Source organism: Boleophthalmus pectinirostris, unplaced genomic scaffold, assembly GCF_026225935.1.
Source record: "Boleophthalmus pectinirostris isolate CB_2022bp ecotype Guang Dong unplaced genomic scaffold, ASM2622593v1 HiC_scaffold_22, whole genome shotgun sequence".
In the NCBI taxonomy this organism is placed as follows: Eukaryota; Metazoa; Chordata; class Actinopteri; order Gobiiformes; family Gobiidae; genus Boleophthalmus; species Boleophthalmus pectinirostris.
This window is the reverse complement of record NW_026571190.1, coordinates 27,702,516-27,729,329: the sequence shown is the minus strand read 5'-3', so window position 1 is coordinate 27,729,329 and position 26,814 is coordinate 27,702,516. Positions and strand designations below refer to the sequence as shown.

Sequence of the window (26,814 nt, the reverse complement as noted above, 5' to 3'; positions counted from 1 at the left end):
TTATTTATCCTGTGTCCTAAACAAACAATGGAAACTCCACACTGCTTTGTTTAACTGAGGTCCAAAGATATAATCAAGGGATTATGATGATGAATTATAAAATCTTACTTGACAGATTCTTACCATGCTACTCAGGTCATTGACTTCAAGTTCAGGCTATATCAGTCAAGTCACATCTTGAGATGCTTCATGGATTTATATTGTGGTAATGTGTGGACGTATCATAGACAAATAGTCTATTTTATGTAATGAAAACAGTCTAGGAGTTAAAGATCCAGTTCTACTGTGCACATTTGTGTTGGTCTTATTGTTGACCTGTGTGGGATGCAGGGAAAGGGGCGGGGCTCCGAGCACAGCCGGTGGTAGGTGCGCTGCGCTGTAGTGCGGCGTATGATGCGCGCAGAGACTCCCCATTTGCAGCAACGGACGGACGGACGCTCCAAACAAAACACTGAAATGCACGCAAAATGCTGCGCTTACGAGCCGTGACGAGCGCTTGAAGGAAAACAAGATCCCTGCAACACTACGGAACCTTACATCTTTGAAGCACAGCTCAAGACAGTAGGCTACCTTTTTGTCGCAGGAACCGCCGATGCGCTTCGGCTGTGCATGAATCCCTGCCTTTGGTCTACGGGTCCAGGACATAAACCGGGAGGTGTCGTTGACAGGCGTGCGTGCCAGTGCGTGTGGAGGTGGATTGAGTCAATTGTCTATTGAGTAGACCCCGCATCTCCGCTCACCTTTGGCACCTCCTTCAGGATGGCGTTAACGATCTGCACGAGGTTTACCGATGAATATCAGCTGTTCGAAGAGCTGGGGAAGTAAGAGCATGTTTTTTCCCTCATCTGGCATCAATCCGTATGAAATGTCAGTCTGTTATGTAATAGGCCGCCTTGGCTTAGGGACGCGGGATCCAGGCTCTGTGTGTTGCAGTGTTCCGTGTGTGGGTAAACGCTGCTGGTGTAGCCTACTGTATGCGACGTACTCCAGAAAACCAGCTTTATATGCTCCAGTGTATCGTGAATGGCACATTTCACCACACATTTAAAAGCCAATGATCCCATTTTGCTTGAAAAATACATTTTGTATTGTTCCGCCAGACTCTTTACGCATATGCGCATGGTGCCTTTTTATGGAACGTCCAATTCATGTGCTCCCACACTGTAACCCGACCCCGCGTGTAAAAATGTAAAACGGCGAGATTTGGAAACCCACCACCAACACTAACTACTAGCCTTCTTAAATGACTCCCCTCCTCCCGCCCCAAACTGTCCTCCTCTTCCCGCGTGACAGAAATACACTCGGTAATGCGACAGCACACCATGTAGTTGGCGATGACACATTCCTCAGCCAAGCACCGAGCTGCGGTCAATTACCAGACACGACCAGGGAATTCCTCACCCCAGACTGAGAGACACGGACGGAGCCCATAGGGTCAGGAGGCATCACAGAGAATAGCCCACGTTAAATGTTCTTTATACTAGTACATCTACTCATGTGTAGGCCAAGCCTATGGATCTATGTGGTCAGCCTACCTTTAAAAGGCCAGTACAAAGAAGCCTTGCACCTGTCTGCAACATGAGCTGATACTGAATGCAGTAAACCAGAACAAATAAAAAAAATGTATTCTCATTATTGCCTTGTTTTATGGCGGTTTATTGAATCCTTCCTTCCGCCTTTCACTCTCAAGGCTAGCATAGGAGAATAAATATAGAGTGCCCTCTCCTACATATGATCCTAAGCTATATCCATCTAACACCATTAGTCATTAATAATGCACACACAGGGCTTTCAGTGCTATTCCACTCACCTGAGTTTTGGTCTCTGTGCTGTAAGCCCATGACCTCCCACCATTTGAATTTGCAGGATTTCATTGCTTCATTGCTTTCATCATTTCCAGTATAAATAAAGGCTATGTTTTTTCATGTATATTTTTGCTGTATTATGTGTGGCATTTGTCATTACTAAAATTGAAGATTAACACTTTTTCTGATACAGATTATCATAAAAAGTTTTATGATAAAACGTTTTGCTGATAATCTGTGCATGCAATCATTTTTGTCTTGACCAGTTTTGTCCAAATAAAAAGTCTCGTTACTATTCATTTACAATCTTACTCAATCTGTTTAATCAATTATGACCTTTCACAGGAATGCCATTTTGCAGCTCCTTTGTGTATCCTATGACATATGACTTCACTTATGCTCCAGGCTTGTTGCAAACTATGAAGGATAATCAAGTAAAAAAGATAATAATAACAGACTCAGACTATGACAGTGCTGTGATTTTTCCTCAACAAAATTCACTATAAATTAGTGAGATGTATTAGGAAAATGCCCACTTAAGAGGTTAGATGTGTACTATTATTATTACATTATATACATAAAATGGTTAGCTTTGTAAATCATATTGGAGTGTGGCCAAGTTGTAGCCTGAAACACAAAGCCTGTACTGTACTGTTCAAGTTTGAATAGCAAAGTAGCAGATGTAACTACATAGCTGAGTGGAGCAGAAGTGGGTTTTTTCAGGGTTGTGTTCTGTTCTGGATGAGAGATGCGGTCCTTCATAGCCTCCTTCTCTTAAATATAGCTGACCTAGTTTTTTGATCTTCATACAAGTGTCGGAAAGACCAGGACACATGGTAGTGTTGCAGTTGGCTATGTACTGTCCTGGTGGTGATTTTCTTGGTAATTACATGAAAACAAATAATTTTAAGAAAACATACTTAAAACAACATATCTTCATATTTGTTTTAGGGGTGCATTTTCTGTGGTCAGAAGATGTGTGAAGATCTCCTCTGGACAAGAATATGCTGCCAAAATCATCAACACCAAGAAGCTTTCTGCCAGAGGTAGGACTCCCAGCATGATACACAGAGACAGGAGGACAGCACAGAAGGACATGCCCCCAGTCACTGACATGTGAACGAACTGTGAACATGGCATTCTCAAAATATGCTTTAGGCCAAGAGTGTCCAAGCATAATGTGTATGCATTTAATATATAGTATTCATATTTCAAATTATCCTAACCCTGTTTATTCATGTTTTAAATACATGAAAAAAAAATTTTTTTAATGCCAATTTGACTGGTAATAAAAATAGTTTTTTAAGCAATAACCTTCATTACATCCATGAATAAATCCTATTGTATCAGTGTATATCACACTATAAGTTAACAAACTCCTTAATATTATTTAGCTGTAAGATCAAATAATGTAGTGCATGTCTAAATGTAAACACTTTTCTTGCCTAATATGGTCATAGAATATAATACACATTAGGATAATAGTTTGTTAAATTGTACAAGTCAACACTAAAAGGCAACAAAACAATAACACTCCTTTTAAGAAAGTTGAGGGTAGATATAAAAAAAAATCTTATTCTGATTTTAGTTTCAAATATTATTTTTTTCTTATTACATATAGAAATGGTGTTTAGTAATAATTTCACGAAGAGATATAGATCAGTGCAATTTAACAAACAAAAAATGTTCACCTGTTTTCACTGCCATAGTACTGGCTGTAATGTAGACAGACCTCTTGATTATAATCCTCTAGCTGATCATTAAAACTAAATGAATTGAATTTTAAATTGATTCAAAATCAAGTAATTTAAAACTGTCAATGATCAGCTTTGATCTCTTTCTTTGAAAGGTCTACAGCCAATCCTTCTTCAGTAAAAGCATGTGGTTTAGAGTTCAGACTTTGCAGGGAGAATTTAGACTTTTATGGTGTTAAAATTCAGTGATTAAAACTCTTGCTTTTCTTTGTGAAATTAATATTACATCTTTATTAAAAATTAAATGAAACTCAATAAAAAAATAGACCAATTAATATGAGAAAAAATATTAATACGGTTAATAATTAATTTAATACGTCACATACTGCAGCCTCCTCGCGCTTTGTCCCTTTAGTTTTGATGTTCCATATAGCTCTATCTTGTGTGTCCGAGTGTGTGTGTTCTGTATTGATGTGGGGCTCTGGCTGGTCTTGTCGTCCCACGGGCAGAGCTCTCGCAAAGACGACCCAGTTCTCTCACATCCGTCACTGTAATTGTTGCTGCTGGCCTATTTGCCATAGGCCCAAGACATGCACATATATAGACATGTTCTCTCACACATGGAAATATTCACATGCACATGTAAGCACACACATGACCTAAGAATGGCCAGCAGCACATTTTCCTTTGCAAACCAGTGGTGCATTGCTCTTTTTGCTGCAACCAATGGAGTTGTGTCACTGTTGGGTTGGCTGTGATCGCTGGTGTTATCTGATTGTGAAATTGGGATCTTAGTCATCAGAGAATATGATTAATGTTTTGGTAGCAGCACAGTGAGTCTCAGAAGTTTAGGATTCAAATTTGATGATCCAGCAAAACGTGTTACATTTGTTGCAGATTAGTGCTTTGTGCTTTTGTGAGTGTTGCTTCTGAGGTTTGCCTCTGTCTAAAATGAGCTATTTTAGGGTGCGCTGTGTAACTTTTCTGGTGGAGGGTACTCCATATTTATTTTCTTTACGGAGATGTTATTTCTTTGCTTGGTATGCTCCTGAGTATATGGCATTAAAAATCTATTCAGCTTTAGTTTCATTAGAGGTGATTTTATCATTCAGAAATACCTTTAAGAACATGCATTCCTTCTGTGAGCGGGCACGCCTCTCCACCGAACTGATCTGTAACTTGGCCTGCTTGCTTCCATGGAGATAGATAAGTTTAATGCCTTATGGCGAAACATTCCAGGCTGAACAGTTAAGTATATATCGATATGAAGATTAGCATGTGGCATACCCTCTCCAATAAAGGTTATGCAGTGCACCTTTAAACAAATAACTTACAGCATTAATCAACTCACCAATAATCAATAATAATCAATCAATTAACCAATTCAGATAAGACCAAGCACTGAGTTAAAAAACAAACAAAAAACAAAACAAAACACCATGGTCAAAAGAACAAGTTCATTTAAAGTCATAATTTACTTTTGGAATTTTTAGTAGAAAACAAAACATTATGCCTTCCATCAGTAAAAATAAATCTATGTGATTTATTTATTTATTTTTTTACATTTTATATTTTTATACAGTTTTATATTTCCTCTTTCACTTAAAAGCATCCTAAACCACATGGCCTTTCCCTTCCTCATCTGTCCTCTGCTTTCGTTGATCTTCCTGCCTGCTGGGTGATGTGTTGGTAATACACACCTTGGCAGACAGATTGGTCGTCTCACTACTTTGCATGCTGGGATAGATTTTCCAAAAATACCACCAGGGTTTATCGTATCACATGCATGTTTGTTTGTGAGTATACACATGTCACATATACTTTTCTCTCCCTTTAAAATTTCTCTACATACTGGGCGCACTGGCATGTCAGATATGGTCTTACCCTCTTTCTCCGATAAGCTTTGGTTTTGCAAGTCTGATTCCTTTTCTCCCCAGCAGGATCATGACCTCCCCCAACCCCACTCACTCGCATTTGTGAGAGGTTTATAGGAGGATTGGTGGTTAGAATGTGCACAAATCATGGTCACAGATGTATGGGTCCATGGCACCAGTCACACTCCCACAATCCGCAATCCTCCTGATTATGCAGCATTTCATTAAGAGTGCTAGATGAGCCAGTGAATGAAAGTGAGAGGAGAGAAAAAGGATGACAGCACAGTGAGAGAGTAAGAGCTTTATAATCTGGAGTAGCATGAAGGGTGGTCATCATTGGCTGTGTGTTAGGATATATACTCTGCACTGCTCACAGCAGTTGTCTGCTCCATCGGTGCATGCGTCAGTGTCCTGTCACTATGACTCTGTCTGCGATCTTGTGTCACTTTTCATTTGCATATGATGTGGGCTGTAAGGCTTTGTGCTACTTATGTAGGGCTGTCTCTGTTCCGTGGTTAGCACTATTATTGTTCTTTAAATGAACTCTTTATGCAGTTCAATTTACAAATTTGATGTAACTGTAGTGAGTGTTAATTGTAAATGGAGATGAAATGAAAAAGAAATGTCTGTCTATACCAAAATAACCCTCCATGCATTAGGACAGAATAATAGAACATCGTGTACCCCAAACATACCTTTGTACCAATAATGCTACTCAGTCTGAATTTGCTTTTAAAATCCTGCAGATATGTGAATGTGCTATAGCAGTAATGATGGACAAGGTGTTGTTCTTTAGCCCTGGTTGGAGACTGAAGCCCACACACATGAGAAGGGAGGGTGGTATCAGTAGGTAAAAAGGCAGGTCACATGACTCACTGGGTACTTCAGGCTAAAAATAAGTGCTTGCGTCACTATCGGTGTCTCACACTGACTCAAAGAGAGTTCCTATCTTTAGAAAATAGCCAGTATTTTAGTTTGAGGTGCTTTTATCCTCAGGACACACAAAAAGTGCATTTGTTTATGTATCCTAATACTGTGGGGATATGGACTCAAAATATGCAATTAGAAATACCTGTACATCTGCCATCAGTGATAGTTTGATGAAATTCAGTTTGCAGTTACAAGTTGCTGTTGAGAAAAGACTTGATTGATCATCCAGCCTTGAAAATGCGAACACTATAACTAATAAGGTTAATGGATTCCACACAGAGGGGAAACTCTTAATTGCACACTTGCACATTTTTTCTACTCCTCTCTGTGGACATGTTCCTCTGCCCTTTGTAGTACATGCACTTTCAGCTTTTCAAATGAATCACTTTACCTTACGTTGCCTATGTTTACTCATTTGTACATCACAAACAGTAAATATTTTGTGAGAAAAATACATTGAGTGCATCCTATTGTGGATACAATGAAATATGCTCCTTTCATAAACAGTGAGGTTGTAGGGTTAATTCTAAATAACCCCTGACTTTTCCATTGTTTCTACTCTGAAGCAACTCTGAAGGCTAATATGTCATTAAAGGGCCTGTTTATGACGCAAAATTGTCCCTTGTGAGCTTTAAGGCATGTTGTAATGCTCTAACCTCCTCAAAAACAGAGTGGAGTTGTACTTTGTTTAATTTACACAGGTTTGAGAAACCATTTATCTTCAAAATTCAAAATGGATGACGAATGACTGTCCATCTATCAATAAATGCATCTTACTGGCCATTAAGGAAAAAAAGAGGAAAAACACCTCACTATTTCCCTTCCAACTATCTCCAAGAGAATATAATGAATGATATTGTAAAGCCTTGTATGAACTATCACTATTTCCATAAATCTCTTTAGTATTATCCAATATTAATACATACGCCCTGTATATTTAGGCTGTGAAAACTGTCAAACTGAAAACACTCTACGGGAAGTGCTCCACTGTAAACTTGATACACCTTCACTAGAATCATTTGGATAGTTTCAGTCCTGGAATTTCCAAAACAAAAGGTAAAATGTAACTGTTAACTTAAAAACGACCACATCAAAAGGTGGAACAGAGCATATTGAGCTTTGGAGGTGTACCCAAATGACTCAAACATGTGTGAATAAATCAAAACACAATTTCGGGTATGTTTTGATAAGGATACAATGTTCTAAAATGGCTTAAACCTCACAAGAGTCAGTTTTGTGTAATATAGGTCCTTAAATTGATAGAGAACATCCAGATAAAAACATGATACATATTTCTTCCATGTCATCACCTGTTATGACATAAACATTAGATCACACAAAAAAAGAAGACTTGCACTATTCATGCTCCTATAGCTGCATGTGCATACAAGATAAAGCAACTTGTTAGAATAATAACAGCAATACTGGGGGAGGGTCATTTATCTGTGACACCAGCTGCCTTTTGTTCCAGAATGCAAAGGAGTTATCTTGGATGCTGTGCCTCTTACATTTGGGACTGGTGGAGGGTGACGGTGTTTTGGGATTGTCTCATTGTGCAGCACATTGAATAGAACAATATTTGGGATGGGCATTATATTCTGTTCACATGACGATCACCTCAATGCATTGTTTTAATTAAAAATGCATAATTAAAACGGATCACAGTTATCATAGTCTGCTCACTGTGCTGGGTCTATTCACATGCAAGATTTAATTAGGCGTGCAACAGAAATACATGCAGATAATAATAATAATAATACTATTCTGACAATAAAAGGTTTTAGGCTTGATTCCTGCATCTGTTGACTACTCATAGCAGACTGCATGTTTTGCATTTCTTATGTTGTTGATATGTCTTACTGAAGTTGAATGGTAGAATGTTTTTTAACTGTCAGATTGTTACGTTTATGGCTCATATCTCCGTGCTTCTGCATGAAACAAAAACTGGTTCAGTGTCGTCTCTGTCACATTAACATCTGAACAAATGACCACAACAACAAGGTTCACATGCTCTGGCCAGTGTAGCATACCTAAAAGTAAAACAGCTCTAGGCCACTCAGTATTCTCTTTCAAAACTATAACAGAATGGAACAAATTACCAGCAAAACTATGCAAAGACTTCAAAAAGTTTAGTGTAAAATGTGAAGAACATACCTTTTAACAAGTGCCATCTTAAGTGCCAACTAATGTAGGAAAAACAACTCATAACTAACAACTAAATTATGCCCGATTAAGTGCACAGAGGGAATAGGGTGGGAATGGGATAGAGATTTTTAATGTCATTGTACTTTTTTAGAACTGTTTGTTTGTATTTTTTGCAGATGGAAAGTAGCTCTGAGAACTATAGCATAGTCTGGCACAAAGCATCTCCTCAACATTTTTTTGATTTATGCTCCTGTACAAACTGAAATAAACTCTGTCAGCACCGCAAACAAAGTTGAAATGATTTCTTCCTTATAGCCTAAGAAGTGGGATCATTATCAAGCTCAACAACAACCCTTGTCAGTTGGAAAGATTTTAAGCCATAAAATTGGTAAACAAAAAATAATTACAGAATTCAATATTTATTATTCATGTATTCATAAGTTTGGAGTCTTTCAAAAACTTTTTTTTTTATCAATATAGTTCTGTTAATGTATTTGAACATAAAATACTATGGTATAACATGAAATATTATTGTACATATTGTGCAGTAATACAGTTATGCACAAAAGTAGAAAGAAGTGTAATCTTATAAACTCCTACCCCTCTCATTGAATCTCCTGTAGAGTTATATACTAGTAGGCCCCTGGTGTAAAACTTTCAACCTCTGAACTTTAAGCTTTATTTCTGTAGCAATAAAAACAGATCAGAGAGATCACTTGGCTGGATCTAAAATAGTAGCGAAGATAAAATGATCAACCATAAATATTACACCTATGTGCTTTAAGGCCTTGACAAACTTTGGAAATGCGGTTTAGTGAATTTATTTATTAAATTTTATTAAATAATTTTTGGTGCAAGCCACATATAGTTATGAAATAGTAGTAAAAATGCAATAAAAGTAAAATGACATGAAATAAAGTTACAGTGTACATACTGTCTCCTCCTCCTTACTATTCATAACATTGCCCAAAAACTCACACAAAGAATGCCTACAGAAAAGATAGTCATCCATTTGTATCGAAGACCATTTGCCCATGAATATTGTGATTTATTTATGATTTATGGTTTCCATGTATAATTTTATTTTTTATTTTTATTTTTTGTACAGAACTGATTTTTCTACTGCCTTGAAATCTTGTTACTTATGCCTGAAAGTTCAGCACACTCTCTTGTTCAGGCTTGTTCTTAAATCAGTGCTAATTTGAACAGAACTCCAGCTCTGGCTCCTACACATGGGTGTGTATTCAATCTAGTCCAATGAAAGATGAGACCATGCACAAATCAGATGTCCAGAATAATCTGATCAATTACAGTGCACTGAACAGGCATTGTAGTGTGTCTTTGTAGGCTCATAACATCAAGAGTCTCCTTGTGTTTTCTTTTATATGATCCAAATCTGATGGAGTTACATTTATAGGAAGTCTCTCTCAGACATATGAACTGAAAGCCCTGCTGCAGTGCAGTTGCAGAAGGGACACATCACAAACTACTGTCTAGTGCTTCAGGTGTAATTTTGGACAGACTTGGTAATTCATTCTGATATGATAATAGAACATCAGAGGATTGTTGTTGTCTCTGTTACTGAAGTTGTGTTGTTGCTTGTTGAGTTGTCTGTTTAGGCATGCAACTAAAAAGTAATGCATGACTAAAAGAGGACCTTTGCGAGTAAAGAAAGTCATTAGATCACAGTGGAACATCTTATCATCTATATATATGTATGTATATATATATGTATATATATATATATGTGTGTATATGTGTGTGTGTGTGTGTGTGTATATATATATATATATATATATATATATATATATATATATATATATATATATCGCCCATTTCTCGCATCTCGCCCAGGAAAGCGGCTACGGCCAATGGCAAGAACAAGGTGCAGGCAATCAACAGCTACGCCCTGCCAGTGATCAGATACCCTGCAGGGATTGTAAGCTGGCCAAAGGAGGAGATACAGACCACAGATGTTAAGACACGAAAGCTCCTGACCATGCATGGAGGGTTCCATCCCAAATCCAGCACCCTGAGACTGTACGCAGGCCGGAAGGAAGGGGGCCGAGGACTAGTGAGTGTGGGAACCACTGTCCAGGATGAAACATCCAAGCTCCTTGAGTACATCAAGGACAAGGCCCCGGCAGATGAGGTGCTCAGAGAATGTCTCAGACAGTGGGGTCCAGAGGAAGAGGTGCTGGAGGGACCATCATGGCAGGACAAACCCCTACATGGGGCGTACCACCGGAACATAACTGAAGTGGCTGATATCAAGAAATCCTACCAATGGCTTGAGAGGGCTGGTCTGAAGGACAGCACAGAGGCACTGATCCTGGCTGCTCAGGAGCAGGCCCTGGGCACTCGAGCAATAGAGGCCCAGATCTACCACACCAGACAAGACCCACGGTGTAGACTGTGCAAAGAGGCTCCTGAGACAGTCCAGCACATAACTGCAGGGTGTAAGATGCTGGCAGGGAAAGCATACATGGAGCGACATAACCAAGTGGCGGGCATAGTGTACAGAAACATCTGTGCAGAGTACGGGCTGGAGACCCCAGGATCAAGGTGGGAAACACCTCCAAAGGTTGTGGAGAATGACCGAGCCAAGATCCTGTGGGACTTCCAGATACAGACTGACAGAATGGTGATGGCGAACCAACCAGACATAGTGGTGGTGGATAAGAAACAGAGCAGAGCCGTGGTGGTTTGACATCGCAATACCAAGCGATGGTAATATCAGGAAAAAGGAACACGAGAAGCTAGAGAAATACCAGGGGCTCAAGGAAGAGCTGGAGAGAGCCTGGAAAGTAAAGGCATCAGTGGTGCCTGTGGTGATCGGAGCACTCGGGGCTGTAACCCCCAAACTGGAAGAGTGGCTACAACAGATACCGGGAAAAAACAATGGACATCTCAGTCCAGAAAAGTGCAGTACTGGGAACAGCAAAGATACTGCGCAGAACTCTCAAGCTCCCAGGCCTCTGGTAGAGGACCCGAGCTGAATGAGGGTGAGAGAGACCTACCACCGTGGAAGGTGAGAAACACATTTTTTTTATATATATATATATATATATATATATATATATATATATATATATATATATGTATACATACACACACACACAAAACTTTATCACAAGTTTTGACAAAACCTGTGATAAAGGATAACATTACCAACTTCAATTTTCTTTTGTGCATGTTTTGCTTTATAATTGGAAGATGAAATCAAACAGATACACTGGAGCAAAGGCTATTTACATTGTCAAAACTCAAAAGAGGAAGTGTGTTTTGGGGCTGTTTTGTGGTGGTGAAGGATTTTAACTACTGAACTCATACCATGAAGTCAACTTTAACAGAGACTTAAACAGCAGAACCATAAATGTGGTAGTGCGAAATATCAATCTAGGAACCAAACAAATTTGGAGTGCTGATGCTGAGAAAATGCTTCTTTGAGACACGATGGTTTATGACGTGACAAATGCACAAGGTCAGTGTTATGGAGGGACGGTGTGGCAGCTGTCAGCATACCTGAGCTGCTCCGTCTGTGTTAAAGATTTTTAACAACTACTACACGTGTGCAATGCTGTCCATAGGGTAACATAGGCCAAAGGAGAAGCTAGTCTTAAATGAAAACTGATGAAATGGGTGGTTTTACTGAAAATAAACATAAATGCTGAGGCTGGTACAAGATCTCTTCCCACAAGATCTCATGAGACAAAATTGTGCACACATGGAAAAATTTCCAAGTGTTCATTACAATTGAACAAAAAAGGGTCACGTGTTGGTGAGTGAGTTTTGGCGAGTATCTTACAGTTCCAAAAAGCAGTACTGGAGTGGAAACAAAAATACAAAATCAAATAAATAAAAAAATGTTCAGGTAAAATTGGAAATTGTATCATGAAATGTATATATTAGAATTTTTTATTTTTTTATTTCATCATGTCTTGTTCTTGTGGACCCTATCTTGTATCTCGTCTCACCTTATGGAAATTGTCTTGTCCCATCCCATAATAAATGCTGCCATCAGGTTTATTTATTTCATTAGTAATGCTGATAGCTGAAATAATTTCAAATTAGATTTTAGACTCTCATACATTTTGCTTCTAAAAGACTGGCAAGTATTTTTGTCAGCTTGTCACACCTTAATGTCGTCAGCCTGGAAGTGCCAGGCAGCTGCAGCACTCTGGTTGTTGAATGTGTAAAATGTGATTTGTAGGCCAGAAAGAAACCCTGAATGAATCAGATGAATAGAGGAACATGGCTCTGTTATTGCTGAAACAGCTGAGCAGATGCAAACCACATTAGAGAAGTTACTGACATGGTTGCCTTTTGTGCACCACAATATCCTGCAGCAATGCAAATAAAGTTTTGTCACCAGGAATCAGGGAACTGGAAGTGACACAAGAATAGATTTCCTCCCAGTTGAATTCTCTTCAGGATGAACAAAACACTGCCATGTGGAGACTTTTTTGAGCAAATAATTTGATGTCAAATGCTCTAAAAGACAATGAACATTTATAAAAGGTATTATCAATGTACAATTGAATTAATTACATGTTGCAATTTAAAATAACTATATATATCTTATGATCATCCTGATCTGGCACCAGGCACATTCAAACAAAAGTCCCAAGAACTCCTCTTAAAACTAGTTAGTATCTTGTACATTTGTCAGGACAACTTTTATATTTTGAAAATACAACAAAGAATCATATTATTTGTCAGCAAAAACATTTTACTTCAGAAGGTGTCTAATGCAATGCAGAGTTCTGCTTCCTTTAGTTGCATATGATCACATCTGTTTAAAGAAATCTTTCTATATGTGACCTTAAACAACACGTTATACCAGTTTTCCTGAAGTTAGATGAGTAGAGTTAGAGATAGTTGTGTCTGAACTTAGTGTCGGCCATTTGCATGCAAGGCTGGTTCCACTGCAGAGGAGAGAAGAAGCCTGACGCTCTGATTGGTGTAGGAGTTGCTAGACAACACATGTCCAGCCGGCTGGGAGGTGGACTACCTGTGGAGAGGAGTGCAGGAGAGAAAGAGTCAAAGAAAATTAAGGCTGAAGCTATGTTTAATTATATTAAAAACATGTCAAAGTCTTGCTATAAGTATTTTTCAAGGTTTGGTTGCATATTTTATTAGTAAATATGAAATGACAAAACCCTCAATCAAGGCCAAACACATAATTATTTTTTTGTGGATACCTGGCATTGTAAATCAGAGCTTTCAGTTGAAATGATTGAGCACAGAACTTGCAAAACATGGGCTGTATGTGTATTTATAATGTATATGCTATAGAGTATATGGTATATGCATATATCTTCTATTGTGACTTGCCAGCAACACATACTATGTAGATACCCGAGTATCTTATAATGGAAACAAGCTGCATGGTGTGCTTTGCTGCTCTCGATTGAACTGAGTCCACAGTTTCCATAGCATCGAGAGGAAAAAGCAGAGGACAAGGATGAAAGTAGAAAATAGGCGTCCTATTTTTAAGTAGAACCCTCATTCTGCTGTACTCTGTTCTCAGTCTCTCCTTGTCCTCAATGAGAGCGGAAAAGGGCTAACTCACAGTATAGAACTCATAACAGCTATACATTGTTTTTGGAAGTCTTTTGAGATAATGTAAAAAATTTAATTGAAATTTATGGGTTTGGAATACATGGACAGTATGGGCTTTTCAAGATAGTAACCTTGTATTCATGATTATTTTCATCATATCACATAATTAGAATATGTAGGAAGAATGAATTCACATAGTTGTGTGTCAAATAGGCACAATCCTTTATTAAAAGTAGCATCTGTGCTTTTCTTAATGGACATACATTTATTTATTAAAGAAAACTGGCCATGACCCTTTTAGTCCAAAACTAAAGTGCTCCATCAACTGAGCCACAATTTGCTGAAATTAATTTTACCAACACCTTGAGACTTCTGCTTCGCTTCTTGCTCACCTTTGTATAAAATCATATATCAATTAAAATATTTTACAAGTAAATTATATAGTGAATCCAGATATAGTAAATCCATGCTATTGCTCTAACATTAATTATGCTATGCATGAACCACTTAGTTGTTTGTTGTTCTCAGCTGCATTGCGTGCACATATCAAGTCACATTACTTCTGGTCATTACTTTATAAATGATAAGGAGAGGAGATAATATAGGAGAAGGTCGATGTTTATATCTAGCACATGAGACACAGTCTCCCCAAACGCTGGTGTCAGTTCAGTCAAAACCAGTGTGCAGCTCCCAGTGTGTCAGATGATTCATCAAACCAGTCATGACAGAGAATAATAAAATGCAATGAAATGACTGTCGGGCTTTGTCTTGTGTGTTGTTTGCCTTTCAGATCATCAAAAGCTCGAGAGAGAGGCGAGGATCTGCCGCTTGTTGAAGCACCCCAACATCGGTGAGCTGTGCACAAACACACACATCTCAGGTTCAGGTGGCTGTGTGCAGGGCTATTCATCTTGTCGACACAGTTATGAATGTGTGCAAGAGAAAGCGTGTGCACGTGTACTGATGTGAGAATGGTCTAATGATGATATATGTGTGCGCTCCACCAGCTGAGTCAGCACAAAGACACCACTGCTGACCCTTTACTCGCCTGTCCTCATTATTTCTTTAGGAAAAATGCTCTGCTTTACACACTGTTTATTATTGTCCCTAATAAGTGTAAGAGGAGATAAGAGAACCTTTATTTATACCACAATGAAGAAATTACTGTTTAATGTAATCTCCTTAGGTGATTGATTCTGTTCTGATTGTTCATACTAGTGCATTGTAAACAAAAGTAACTGTAAAGAATGAAATGACAAAATATATTCCTCATGTGTTTTTTCCCTGTTAATTGTTAAATTTCAATTTGCTATGACAAAATTCAATGAACACTGTTACAAATAATGTATCTTGAAGTGTATTTATCCAATTTACATGTGCTTGTGTGCAGTACGGCTTCATGACAGCATATCAGAAGAGGGTTTCCACTATTTGGTGTTTGATTTGTAAGTTGCAAAATTTTCTTTTACAATGTCTAATGTTTGCTGAGCTGTAAGTAATATAATGAAATATTGTTCTAAATATTTCAAAAAAATTTCACTCACTGTAAATAAAAATCCATTTCCTGTTCTGATTATAGAGTGACTGGCGGAGAGCTGTTTGAGGATATTGTAGCCAGGGAGTACTACAGTGAGGCTGATGCCAGGTAATGTACACACACTCTCAAGGAATACTGCTCTATGTATACTCACTGTACTCCTGCCCCGTCACACACAGGGTACTGCGCCTCTGTCCCTGTCACACACAGAGTACTGTGCTTCTGCCCCTGTCACACACAGAGTACTGTGCTCCTGCCCCGTCACACACAGGGTACTGCGCCTCTGTCCCTGTCACACACAGAGTACTGTGCTCCTGCCCCTGTCGCACACAGAGTACTGCGCCTCTGTCCCTGTCGCACACAGAGTAGTGCGCCTCTGCCCCTGTCACACACAGACTACTGCGCTCCTGCCCCTGTCACACAGAGTACTGTGGCTGAGTGTTTACCTTATATACGGTTGTCATCTCAGAGGTGTGATACATCTGCTTGTCTCTGAGGCATCTCCAGGAGTTATTTATAAAAGTGATTAACGAGGTTCAGGCCACAATATTAATCATATGGTGCTGCCAGCCTTACATTGTGTGCTGTATGTTGAAGCAGTGGCTCCCCAGAGGAAAAGAAATTCACACAGGCTTAGTGCTTGTTCCTGTTCTTCTGTCATAATTGTTTTATTACTTGGCCTTGTGCAGTGCTCATATTCACATATCCGAAAATCATCTTTTCAGAACACATCATTTACCAGATGATACATTGTAATAATAATTTCCCAACTTCTTTTTCTATCCATTCATTCATGGCATTTGCTTTTTTTTTCCTTTTTGCCCTGCCTTCAGCCACTGCATACAGCAGATCCTGGAGAGCGTTCATCACTGCCATGTTAATGGGATTGTCCACAGAGATCTGAAGGTTTGTATGAGCAGCACAATGTGGCTGTGACTGTTAGGCCCTGCCTCCTGTCCACTGGTGCTTTAAGAGAGTGTGTTTGAATGTGTTCCATTGCCATCATGCCACCTTCGTGGATGTAAAATTATGCACAACTTTGGAGTTGTGTATCTGTCAGTACATCCCTCTTTCCTTCAGTTAGCAACACAATCTTGCCTAAAACTGAGATGAGCTATACAGCTTCAGTTATACCTACATCAGTTTTGTGAAACATGTTTCTGAGTTATCTGTTGAGTTTTCCAATATACATATTTGAAATGGCTTTGTGAGATGCAGACATGGTTTCTTTTATATTTGACCTTGACTCAGTCCTGAATTATGTGTCCTTTACTGTAGCAGATGCAACTTCATCTCATTAATTATGAGTTGGCCTTAGGCTGAAAAGAAATCGAATAATCGCCAAGCAGAAATTTAGGAATGATGATCATTTACATGATTATGTTAAAATGTTGGGACATGAAAAGATCATGGTCAATGTCATAAATAATAATAATAATAATAATAAAATTTTTCATCTGAGCTCCCAGGAGCATTTCAAAATTGAGAAAATTGTGTTTTTGAATATATTAAAGTACAGTTTGTTAGTATTATACAGGGCATACAAGAAGATACCATATTTAGTGAATCATTGGACTCCATAATGACCTTTCAAAGATGAAGAATTTGTAAAATCATGCAGGCTGCTGTTTTCATTTTTGTGTTAAATAGTCAAATTGTGAGTTTCTGTGCACAGCTAAGTGCATGCAGTTAAGTCATATGTGTGCCATTGACTGGCTGCTTTCAGACTGTCTGTGTTTAGACTGTAAATGTTAGCAAATGAATAATTCATTATAGCATGCTGCCTAACTGGCCTCAGGTTAGGAAAGACCTTTCTGCACCTGTGTCCATGTGTATGTGTCTACAGTGGCCTTGTGCATACATTTAGGAACACAGTAAACTAACTAAACTGTCAGTATGTGTTTTGTCTTTTGTTGTTGCCCATATGTGGCTGTGTGACTTTTTAATGCCCACAGTTGGTCTCTATCCTTTTCTCTGACATGCGTGTTGATAATGACAAACATGGCGTCTGCTTACACTTGAGTAGGCTCCATGAGTGATTCACCTTCACCTTGTGTCCAGAGTCTTGGTCCCATCATGCACATCTGTTGTGCTGTCCTTTGTGTGGCAGAAAGAGTGTTGCCTCAGACACTGATTTAAGAGCAGTTTAGCAGCTACAAACCCCTAATGTTTACTATTAGGATTTGGTTTTGGCTAATCTGATCTTAGATCTCTGTCAGTGAGCAGCTTGCTGTCAGTGACCTATCACCTTTAACCTGTTTGACTCCGCCCCCCCCAGCCTGAGAACCTTCTATTGGCCAGTAAGCTGAAGGGGGCGGCGGTCAAGTTGGCTGACTTTGGGCTGGCTATCGAGGTGCAGGGGGACCAGCAGGCATGGTTTGGTGAGTATTCATCCATCCATTTATGAATCACATGATTAGACAAGCGATTGGTCATCCAGAACAGCTTACCCACTCGCCCTGCCATTCCATCTCTCCATCATCAACCATGTTGCCCCCTCAGGTTTCGCTGGGACCCCAGGCTATTTGTCCCCAGAGGTGCTGAGGAAAGATCCATATGGAAAACCTGTGGACATGTGGGCATGTGGTAAATAACTGATTATTGATTTTTGTCATTGTTCCATGAAAAGCTACAACTTTGCTGGTCTGTAATGCTTGATGACTAAATTAGATACACTAGCACTAGTTTTACAAAATCCACAATATTACCCAGTGGTCTTCCATGTGCTCTTGCATAATGTGGCATAAAGTATTACTGTTCCAGGTGTTATTTTATACATTCTTCTGGTGGGTTACCCTCCTTTTTGGGATGAAGATCAGCACCGCCTTTACCAACAAATCAAAGCAGGAGCGTATGATGTAAGGGCTCACTTTCACTCAGACAGAACAGAGCACAGTTAGCATGACATGCTTTGCTTTTTACCTTAAAGGAATATGCTGTTAAACAATCTTTCTTTTCTGACAGTTCCCTTCGCCAGAGTGGGACACTGTCACTCCAGAGGCCAAAGACTTGATCAACAAAATGCTGACTATTAACCCAAGCAAACGTATAACTGCTGCTGAGGCCCTCAAACACCCATGGATTTGTGTAAGTGCCAACACAGAAACAATAAACTCAAGTCCAAACACATTTCAGTTGAAATTATGGAAAAGTTATAAATCATAAACTTTCTTGCAGCAACGGTCCACTGTAGCTTCCATGATGCACAGACAGGAGACTGTGGAGTGCCTGAAGAAATTCAATGCCAGGAGAAAACTCAAGGTGAGACAGCAGTTTTCTTTTCTCATCTTCAGTTTTATGTCTTAAATATGCCTTCATTCCTTATCCTTCCTGCTGTGACTTTTTAATCACACTATTTCTCTATTGCCTTTCTTTTACCATCACTTCTTTTTCTGCTTTTACATCACCACAGGGAGCCATATTAACCACTTTGCTGGTCACAAGAAACTTCTCAGGTATGTTAATATTATTTAAAAATGGTGGCCTTCAATATTGAGGTTAACTGGAGATATGTTTAATTGGAAATTCTCCACTGAATTATCACAGAACAGTACAGTCTTTTATCATCTCTTAACTCCTCTGTCCTTCGAACTGTTACTCTTCCACTTTGCTAAGTCATACAGTATATTTTTTCATGTTTTTCATTGGTTGTGATTGTACCTTGCTTTTCTTACGCCCATTCTTTGCATTTGTACTTTGACTTGTTTCATTCATCTTGCTTTTTTCAAATTCTTTTCCTTCTTTTGTATGGATTTTGGGTAACCACTTGAGGTAAGCTTTTTGGAATGACAGGGGTTATTGCTAATTAAATAAGTTTTAGCTACCTTCTGCTTTTGACAATTAATTACACATGCATGAAAATACATTGGCTGGTTTGGATGAATAGTAGTACTTCTGAAATGTTCACAGATCTTAGAACAAACATGCACCTTAAACCAAGCATGCATACAGTATAATGCAGGAATAATCACATTAGCAAAATTTACCTTTGGGGATGAGAAATGGTAGAGTCTTTATTCAGGTGTGAACAAGAAACAAGAAATTTCACTAGTTTGAGCTCACAGGACATTTGCTTACAAGCATATGTTATATATGTACATACTATTTAATTCAATACCTCTAGTGGTATAAATATCAAGTATTATTTTATTATATCTTGCACATTTAGTTCATTAAATTAAGTTGTACTTTTTCTATTACTGTTAGATTTGTATCTGTGGGTTTGAGTGAGTGAAATCTCTGATTATTTAACTCTGACATTTAGTTCTCTTTTAGTTTAGTCATACACACAGTATAATTTCATACTTATGCATGTGTAGTTTACTATGTATTTACACTGTATATTAATTATTACATGTAACTATTTTACAGCATAAAGTCATAATCAAATTCTATTAATGCAGTTGACCAGTACATTGCATTATGGGTTCTCCGATTGTCTTTGCACCTGAAACTGGGGCACAGTTAAATGAGTTGCTTGGTGCATGTTGAAATGACCATAATTACTAAAAATTTCAGTTATTAAAATGGTGTTTTTATTTCATTCCACAGCAGCAAAGAGTTTGCTCAACAAGAAGCCAGAGGGCGTTAAGGTGAGCCACTAATAAATTGTTTATGCATTTTTTCCTGCATAGATAGTGTATGTTGGAACGTTATGTGTCTTGAGTAGTTCTTTGGATTATTAGCAGGTCTATGCATTGTGCCTTTCTAACATTCAGGGACAGTCGCATATCTTTGGGTAAAAGTCGTTACTGAACGCCTTACCATTTTTATCAGTATAGTCTGTGTATCTGACCATTTCTTTTTATTGTTGCTTAATTTTTAGCACTAACCCTTAATAATCTTTGAGTTAAATATCTTGCATTTATTTAAATTGTATGTATTTAATTAAGATCATTGGCAAATTTAGTGGTATACTTTAAGTAATTGCTTTAACATGTAGATTTGAGTTTGCTTTTCAGTGATGTTTTGATCACTGTTGGTGGTGAAACATTTTTTACACCATATATGCATACACTGGTTATATCACATATTTGTTTAATACATTTTATGAAATGTAATTCCTTCTAAACATCCCTGATTTGTTAGTTTTCATATTTTTCCTAAAATAAGCTTGTTTTTAATACAAACTCCTTTATATACGTCTTTTATCTTTTGGATCACTCATTGGGTGGCATTTCAACTTCTTGTCTGGATTTCACTTGTTGTTGAAAACATGATGATTGTATGTAGAGTATGTCTGTGTGTGCCTGAAAAGTGCGTTTGTGTGTCATATTCCCTTTACACTGCCCCCTGCAGGTCAACAACAAAGCCAACACAGTGACCAGTCCTAAAGATACTGGCCCTGCCCCTGCACTGGTATTCACACAGTACCTCACCCACACTAAGCCTCTCCACGGCACTAATCGGTGGAGGAGGTACAGGTTCACCCTACACACAGCGTCTCAGTCATAACTTTTGGATTTTTTTGCAGTTTAATCTAACTATTTGTATGTAAGTAAATTATAGGTGATCCAAACTGGTTCACTAACTGAACTAGAGGCTCTCCCTGAATGCTCTGGGGTGTAAACGCTCTTGTATAGCATGCCAGGCCTGAGCATATAGCTGTAACATTTGTAAATATATCAGAATTCTTGAGTGAGATGAACATAAACAAGTTATTAAAGGAAGCATGCATGCATGGGGCATGTTGGGCTGGACCAGTAAGCTTATACACATGTTAATTTTGGACAGCTGATAGGGCAACCTCTACCTCTACCACCCCTCTACAGTTCTCTTTTTCTATTTGTTAATAATCAGACATGTTGTGCACCAGTGCTTACATGCTTAGCCATCATCCTCATATTGGTGTTGATGTATTTCCCATGTTTTTGTGTGAGCAATTATCTCACTGCCTTAGGGGAAGTATTATAAGTGTACTCAGATCCTTGAGTATGGCTTATGGGTTTGTGCATGCTCTCTCTGACTCGCTGTCTGACGTCAGGTCACATGACTGCTCTGCATGATGTCAAATGCTTTCTTCTTTCCCATTTGCTGCTATGTTGATTACGCATGTGGCACATGGCATCTCTTCGCTCCTTTGTGGTTCACCGTGTACACAGCACATCCACGCATAGACAGAGGCAGGCTGATGATGTTATAATCTTGTGTAAGCTGACTGAGTGATTAGAAGCACTGAGCCGGCCGCTAGGATCGATTCAAATTTTAAGCCCTTGGTGCCCAGATAAACACGAAGAAAAGCTATATATACTCACATACATTCATGATTCTAGTAACTGTTGCTTATAATATAATTGTTTTTTTCTAGGAACCCCAGACAACTGTTATTCATAACCCAGTGGATGGAAACAAGGTATTCTTGCCATAGGTGTAATATAATACTACTACTACTACTACTACTACTAATAATAATAATAATAATTATGATTGTTATTATTATTATTATTATTATTATTATACCATGCTGTAGATATGGTTATGAGCATTTCATTAAGAAAGGAAATTAAAATAAGTGCTGATTATGTTTTAATAATGCTCACAAAATTAAAGGAACAAAGTTTTCTTTTTATTTTGTTGTTGAATCTGAGGATCTCCATTCAAACAGCTACTAAAGCTAAACATTTTAGTGCTTCTCACTTTTTGTGAGCTGCATATTGTATATATTATATTGATATATAAATGTATCTATTACTATTGTGTTTGAAACTGACAAATTATATGTTTACCTTGTATTTGTCATTTTTGCAAGGAGTCCATTGAAAGTGCCAACACCACTATAGAAGATGAGGATGTGAAAGGTAGACAGTCTTTCTGTAGATTTCTGCAGTTTGTCTTTTCCACTCCATTCCCCAACAAACAATGATAATCCTCAAATTGATCCCCATACTCCTTCTAAAGTATTTATTTTTCTTTATTTTGGCCCCCTTCTGCTGCCATTGAAAGCACATATGACATTGATTTGTGTTATATCCTTGCCCGTATGCATGCTGGCTCACCCCCTGCCCCTCAGCCCTCCGTCTGGGCAGCTTAGTGAGCGGCCTTTTGAGCTCTAAGAGTCGCTCCTCTCAGATGTCAGAGTCCAGGCAGACCCCCACCTCCACAGTCCAGAGTAAGTTGCCAGCCAATAAGAAAAATGCCCTTCATTATTCAGGAAAGTACATTAAACCATATCTTTTTCCAATTTATCTGACCCTTCTGGTTCATATTTTATATTCTTGTCTTTGTGTTGCCTAAATTAAGTAACCTTTTTAATATCCCCCAGCCTGCACCAATAACAATAAAGGTAACTGTCTACCTTGCTTAGTTAAAATTGTTTTTGTAGAAACAATACACATTTGTTTGTTTTATAAGTTTTGTTGGGTAAAAAGAAAGTTACATCATACATCCCCTTGCCTTAAAAATATTAGTCTTGGAGGGCTTTAAAAACAAAGTGTTGTTGGTTCTGTCATGCCTGCCTTCCATTTCTAATAATTTTCATAATTTGTAGATTAGATTAGAACCATTTTCAAATGACTGTAGATTTGTTTTCTGCACCAAAGCCCATATGCCTGAAATACCTAAAAAAAAGTTAACTGTAAGTATGTAAAAGTGAGAATGTCTTCGGTCTTGTGTTTCAGCTCGCAAACAGGAAATCATCAAAGTCACAGAGCAGCTGATTGAGTCCATCAACAATGGAGATTTTGAGGCTTATGCGTATGTGTTTTATTTTCTACTTTTTCACTCACTTTTATAACAGATTTATTTACTTTCTTCCCATTTGTAATGTACAGGAAGATTTGTGATCCTGGTTTGACCTCTTTTGAGCCTGAAGCCCTTGGAAACCTGGTGGAAGGACACGACTTCCATCGTTTTTATTTTGAAAATGGTAAGTTCTTATTTTGTTCTTTGGCAGATATAGTATATATACCCTTAAAGGTGCACTATGTAACTTTTTGGTTGGGGGTCATCACCTACTTGTTTCTGTCATTGCTCTGCCTGGAATGTTCCACAGTATGACATTAAACAGCTCTACTTTACATTTATTTATTTACAGATGGTTTTATAGGTCAAAATTACCTTGAAAAAACAGGCACTCTGACTGTGAGTGAGGTTGCCTCTCCGCAGATCTGACCTATTACTTGGTCTGGTTTGTTCTCCATTAAAGATAGAAAGGTTTAATGCTATACTGTGAAACATTCCAGACAAAGCAGTAACATCTCTCTGAAGAAAAGCATGTGACAAAGTTACATAATGCATCTTTAATATACACGTTCTTTACAGAATTGAGAACTACAAACAAGTGCTTGACTGGTACTGAATTGTGTCATTTTGTTTGTAATATTGACCAGACTGTATTTGCTGGTTCTCTGCAAGGGTAGAGCGGTGATTATAGTGACCTTGGAGCAAAATAAAAAAAATAAAAAATCACTGATGAATAATGACTGCTAAAAATGGAAGAATGTCCTCAGACTGGATCAAAATAGAGCAGATCAACCAGATATGTCCCAGAAACCTCAATCACTGGGCATTGGCGCTTTTCCACAGTCAAGCAACAACATATGGAGACACTTTTGCTATTGGTTTTTGGTCTTTTAAAAAAAAATTATATATTTTCATTTTACGCTGTTTTCTGATCTGTTATAATGCTGTTTCCTTATCGCAAGCATACCTGGAATTGTTTTGTTTCATACACACAAACCCAGCATATTTAGGATGAGTTCTTCTCTCAAACAGAAAACACTTTGTTCCACCTTATGATGTCATGTAGTAATACAGGAAGTTCTCCACTTGAGCTTCGGAGATATAGACAGACTAATAATAAAGAGTTACTCAAACATCTGTGAATGAAGCAAAACACAACTCCAGGTATGGAGGAGGTAACAACATTATAACATGGCAAGTTTCAGCTTTGTGTAATATAGGACCTTTAAGCAATATATTACACAATCAGAACTGTGTTTTTTTTCAGCCCTGTCTAAAGGGAATAAGCCAGTGCACACTATTCTTTTAAATCCTCATGTGCACTTAATTGGAGAGAATGCGGCGTGCATTGCTTACATCCGTTTGACCCAGTACATGGACGGCAGTGGCATGCCCCGGACCATGCAGTCTGAGGAGACTCGAGTGTGGCACCGTCGAGACGGGAAGTGGCAGAACATCCACTTCCACCGCTCTGGTTCTCCAAGTATCCCCTCGCAGTAAGAGACACACAACAGAGACACAACAAGAAACCTTAACCTTAGCCTAAAGGGACCCATGTCTTTACTTTACGCCATGCTTTTGATCTAATATAGCATAATATATATTGAATTAAAATTCACTCTTGTTTTTTACTCTTTTTGACAGTTAATGAAATGTCAGCTTGCGGTCTATAGCATCAACAGTAAGGCCATCCACTAGCCAATAGCTGACCAGTGACCTTTTACCTCTGACCCTTCTGCACAGGACACAGCTACATTTTACTGTAATGGAGTTTTATCAATGGACATCATTCTGACCCACCACCAGGTGGCAGCACAGTGTATTTGGACATTGAAATTAGCATATTGGCATTTTGTTTTTTTAAGATGTTTTGGTATGCATTTTAAATATGAAAATAGAGATGTTTAAAACTCTACTACTGTTAATCTCTCTGAAATTTTTCTTCTGTATTTTTATGTGTATTCATGTGTGTGCAATACTAAAAACATTTGGAAGATCAGAATGTTCAAATTGAGCTTGCTTTCTTTCTGGTGATGTATATAACTACATTGTGATTGTTGAGCAAAATCTAAGCCGATATTGAAATGGGTATTCTTACCATCAAATTACAACTTGACATCCAATCCAGTTTGTGAGCTACATTTATGTTTGCTATGAGCTAAGTCACACTGTTTGAATTCTCCAGTTTTAATACTAGCCTAATTTAATTGTAAAGAAAAGCAAAGCAGCTTACACTTTGCATTAAGATATGTTTGCCTTTATTATCAGTGAAATATGAATTAAGAGAATGTAGCATATATGTAATATATGAAAATTCAAGACTATTGTGTAGTGCATGGGGGGGTAATGTGAGTAAGATCATATGAAACTATACTATCTTCTGTTTGATTTGTGAATCACTGACTAGTTTGTTTGCATATGTTATTAATGTTGTGCATCAGTCCTGTCAAATGTTTCTAATGCCAATATCAAAGAACTGTGAAAACAGTTACTATGAATATGACATGAAAATCTGAAATTATCAAAATCATATCAGACAAATGGATGCTCAAGCACCCGTGACGCTTTGTATAAAACTAGAAGACAGAAAGGCATTTTCATAATGTTTGTACTGTACTGTATGAGTGTATGTACGGTTTTTGTTGTCATTTACCTCTCGTCATTTCCAGGGTGTTACTTTACCAGTTGTACAGAGACTCTACTTTGAGGCAGCCGGGGGGAAGTCTTCCTGGACAACCACAGAGATCAGTGGTCACCTCGCTGCTGCTTTCGGACAGTGATAGTGTCTTTGTAATCATTGCTGTATGCTCTTCAAAATTGTCTTTTTTTCTTTTTTTAAAGGGAAAACATGATAAAGATTTCTTTTGATGAATTGTATGATGTCAATGCAATGCACCGCTCCTTATATGGTGTGTGTTCTGTTGCCAGCACGGCAATGGATGGCTTAACATGTTTAACAAATAAAATAAAATAAAATATGTGATAATAAATTAAGAAAGAACAAAGCTTTCTGTTTCATTATCACTGACAATTGTGAAATGTGATAATAAATAAGAGTTAAATGTAAAAACACATTCTCCAGTCAATTATATAACATTTTGTAGAAACGATGGCAACAGCCCTTTCATCCTTTTGAAACTTATAGATTTTTGTAGTCATACCTTGTGGTCATTATGGGAACTACCTTCTTTACTGGGTCTGAGTTTATTAGAACGATTTTAAATATGTTTTCTTCAGATCAGTGGTCTGGAACAAGCACTGTAAATTTGTACTAGCAAGTACAGTTACATGGCTAAAAATTTACTCAAGTACAAGTACTGCTTCCATAATTGTACTTAAGTAAAAGTAAAAAACTACTGTTACTTTTGAACATATTTTTACTGGCATTTTAAATCAGTATTCTATGCAAATTAAAGAGTTTAAATATGAATTGGGTCATTTTAAACCACAGTCTGCATTATGTAGGTTTGTGAGTTGAGAAAAGAGCAGAGACAGAGCTGACACAGCCTTGGATCAGGATGATTAGGGCTTGTGCAGTACTCTACTCTTTAAATGACTAATTAAAATTATATGATTAGAAATAT

The 26,814-nt window shown here is 38.0% G+C and overlaps 1 protein-coding gene across 1 annotated transcript; it reads left to right on the top strand.

Annotated features, from left to right (window-relative positions):
- Positions 1-37: 37 nt before the first annotated feature.
- On the top strand, positions 38-26,165 carry camk2d2 (calcium/calmodulin-dependent protein kinase (CaM kinase) II delta 2). The gene is made up of 21 exons (XM_055157805.1): positions 38-821; positions 2,757-2,851; positions 14,804-14,863; positions 15,404-15,458; positions 15,593-15,658; positions 16,384-16,456; positions 17,829-17,931; positions 18,053-18,136; positions 18,314-18,408; positions 18,515-18,637; positions 18,728-18,811; positions 18,963-19,005; positions 20,102-20,142; positions 20,849-20,908; positions 21,858-21,902; positions 22,299-22,347; positions 22,560-22,658; positions 23,167-23,242; positions 23,320-23,414; positions 24,498-24,726; positions 24,875-26,165. Exons 1-21 carry the CDS (start codon positions 760-762, stop codon positions 24,876-24,878), a joined length of 1,641 nt encoding a protein of 546 aa, XP_055013780.1. The 5' UTR covers positions 38-759; the 3' UTR covers positions 24,879-26,165.
- The last annotated feature ends 649 nt before the right edge of the window (positions 26,166-26,814 follow it).

What these genes read in the sequence shown, in the direction of transcription:
- camk2d2 (XM_055157805.1), top strand. Translation starts at nt 760, where the DNA reads ATGGCGTTAACGATCTGCACGAGGTTTACCGATGAATATCAGCTGTTC. An exon ending in TGTGGACATGTGGGCATGTG is followed by an intron (nt 18,137 to 18,313) that starts GTAAATAACTGA and finishes TTACTGTTCCAG; the next exon opens with GTGTTATTTTATACATTCTT. An exon ending in AGAAGCCAGAGGGCGTTAAG is followed by an intron (nt 20,143 to 20,848) that starts GTGAGCCACTAA and finishes TGCCCCCTGCAG; the next exon opens with GTCAACAACAAAGCCAACAC.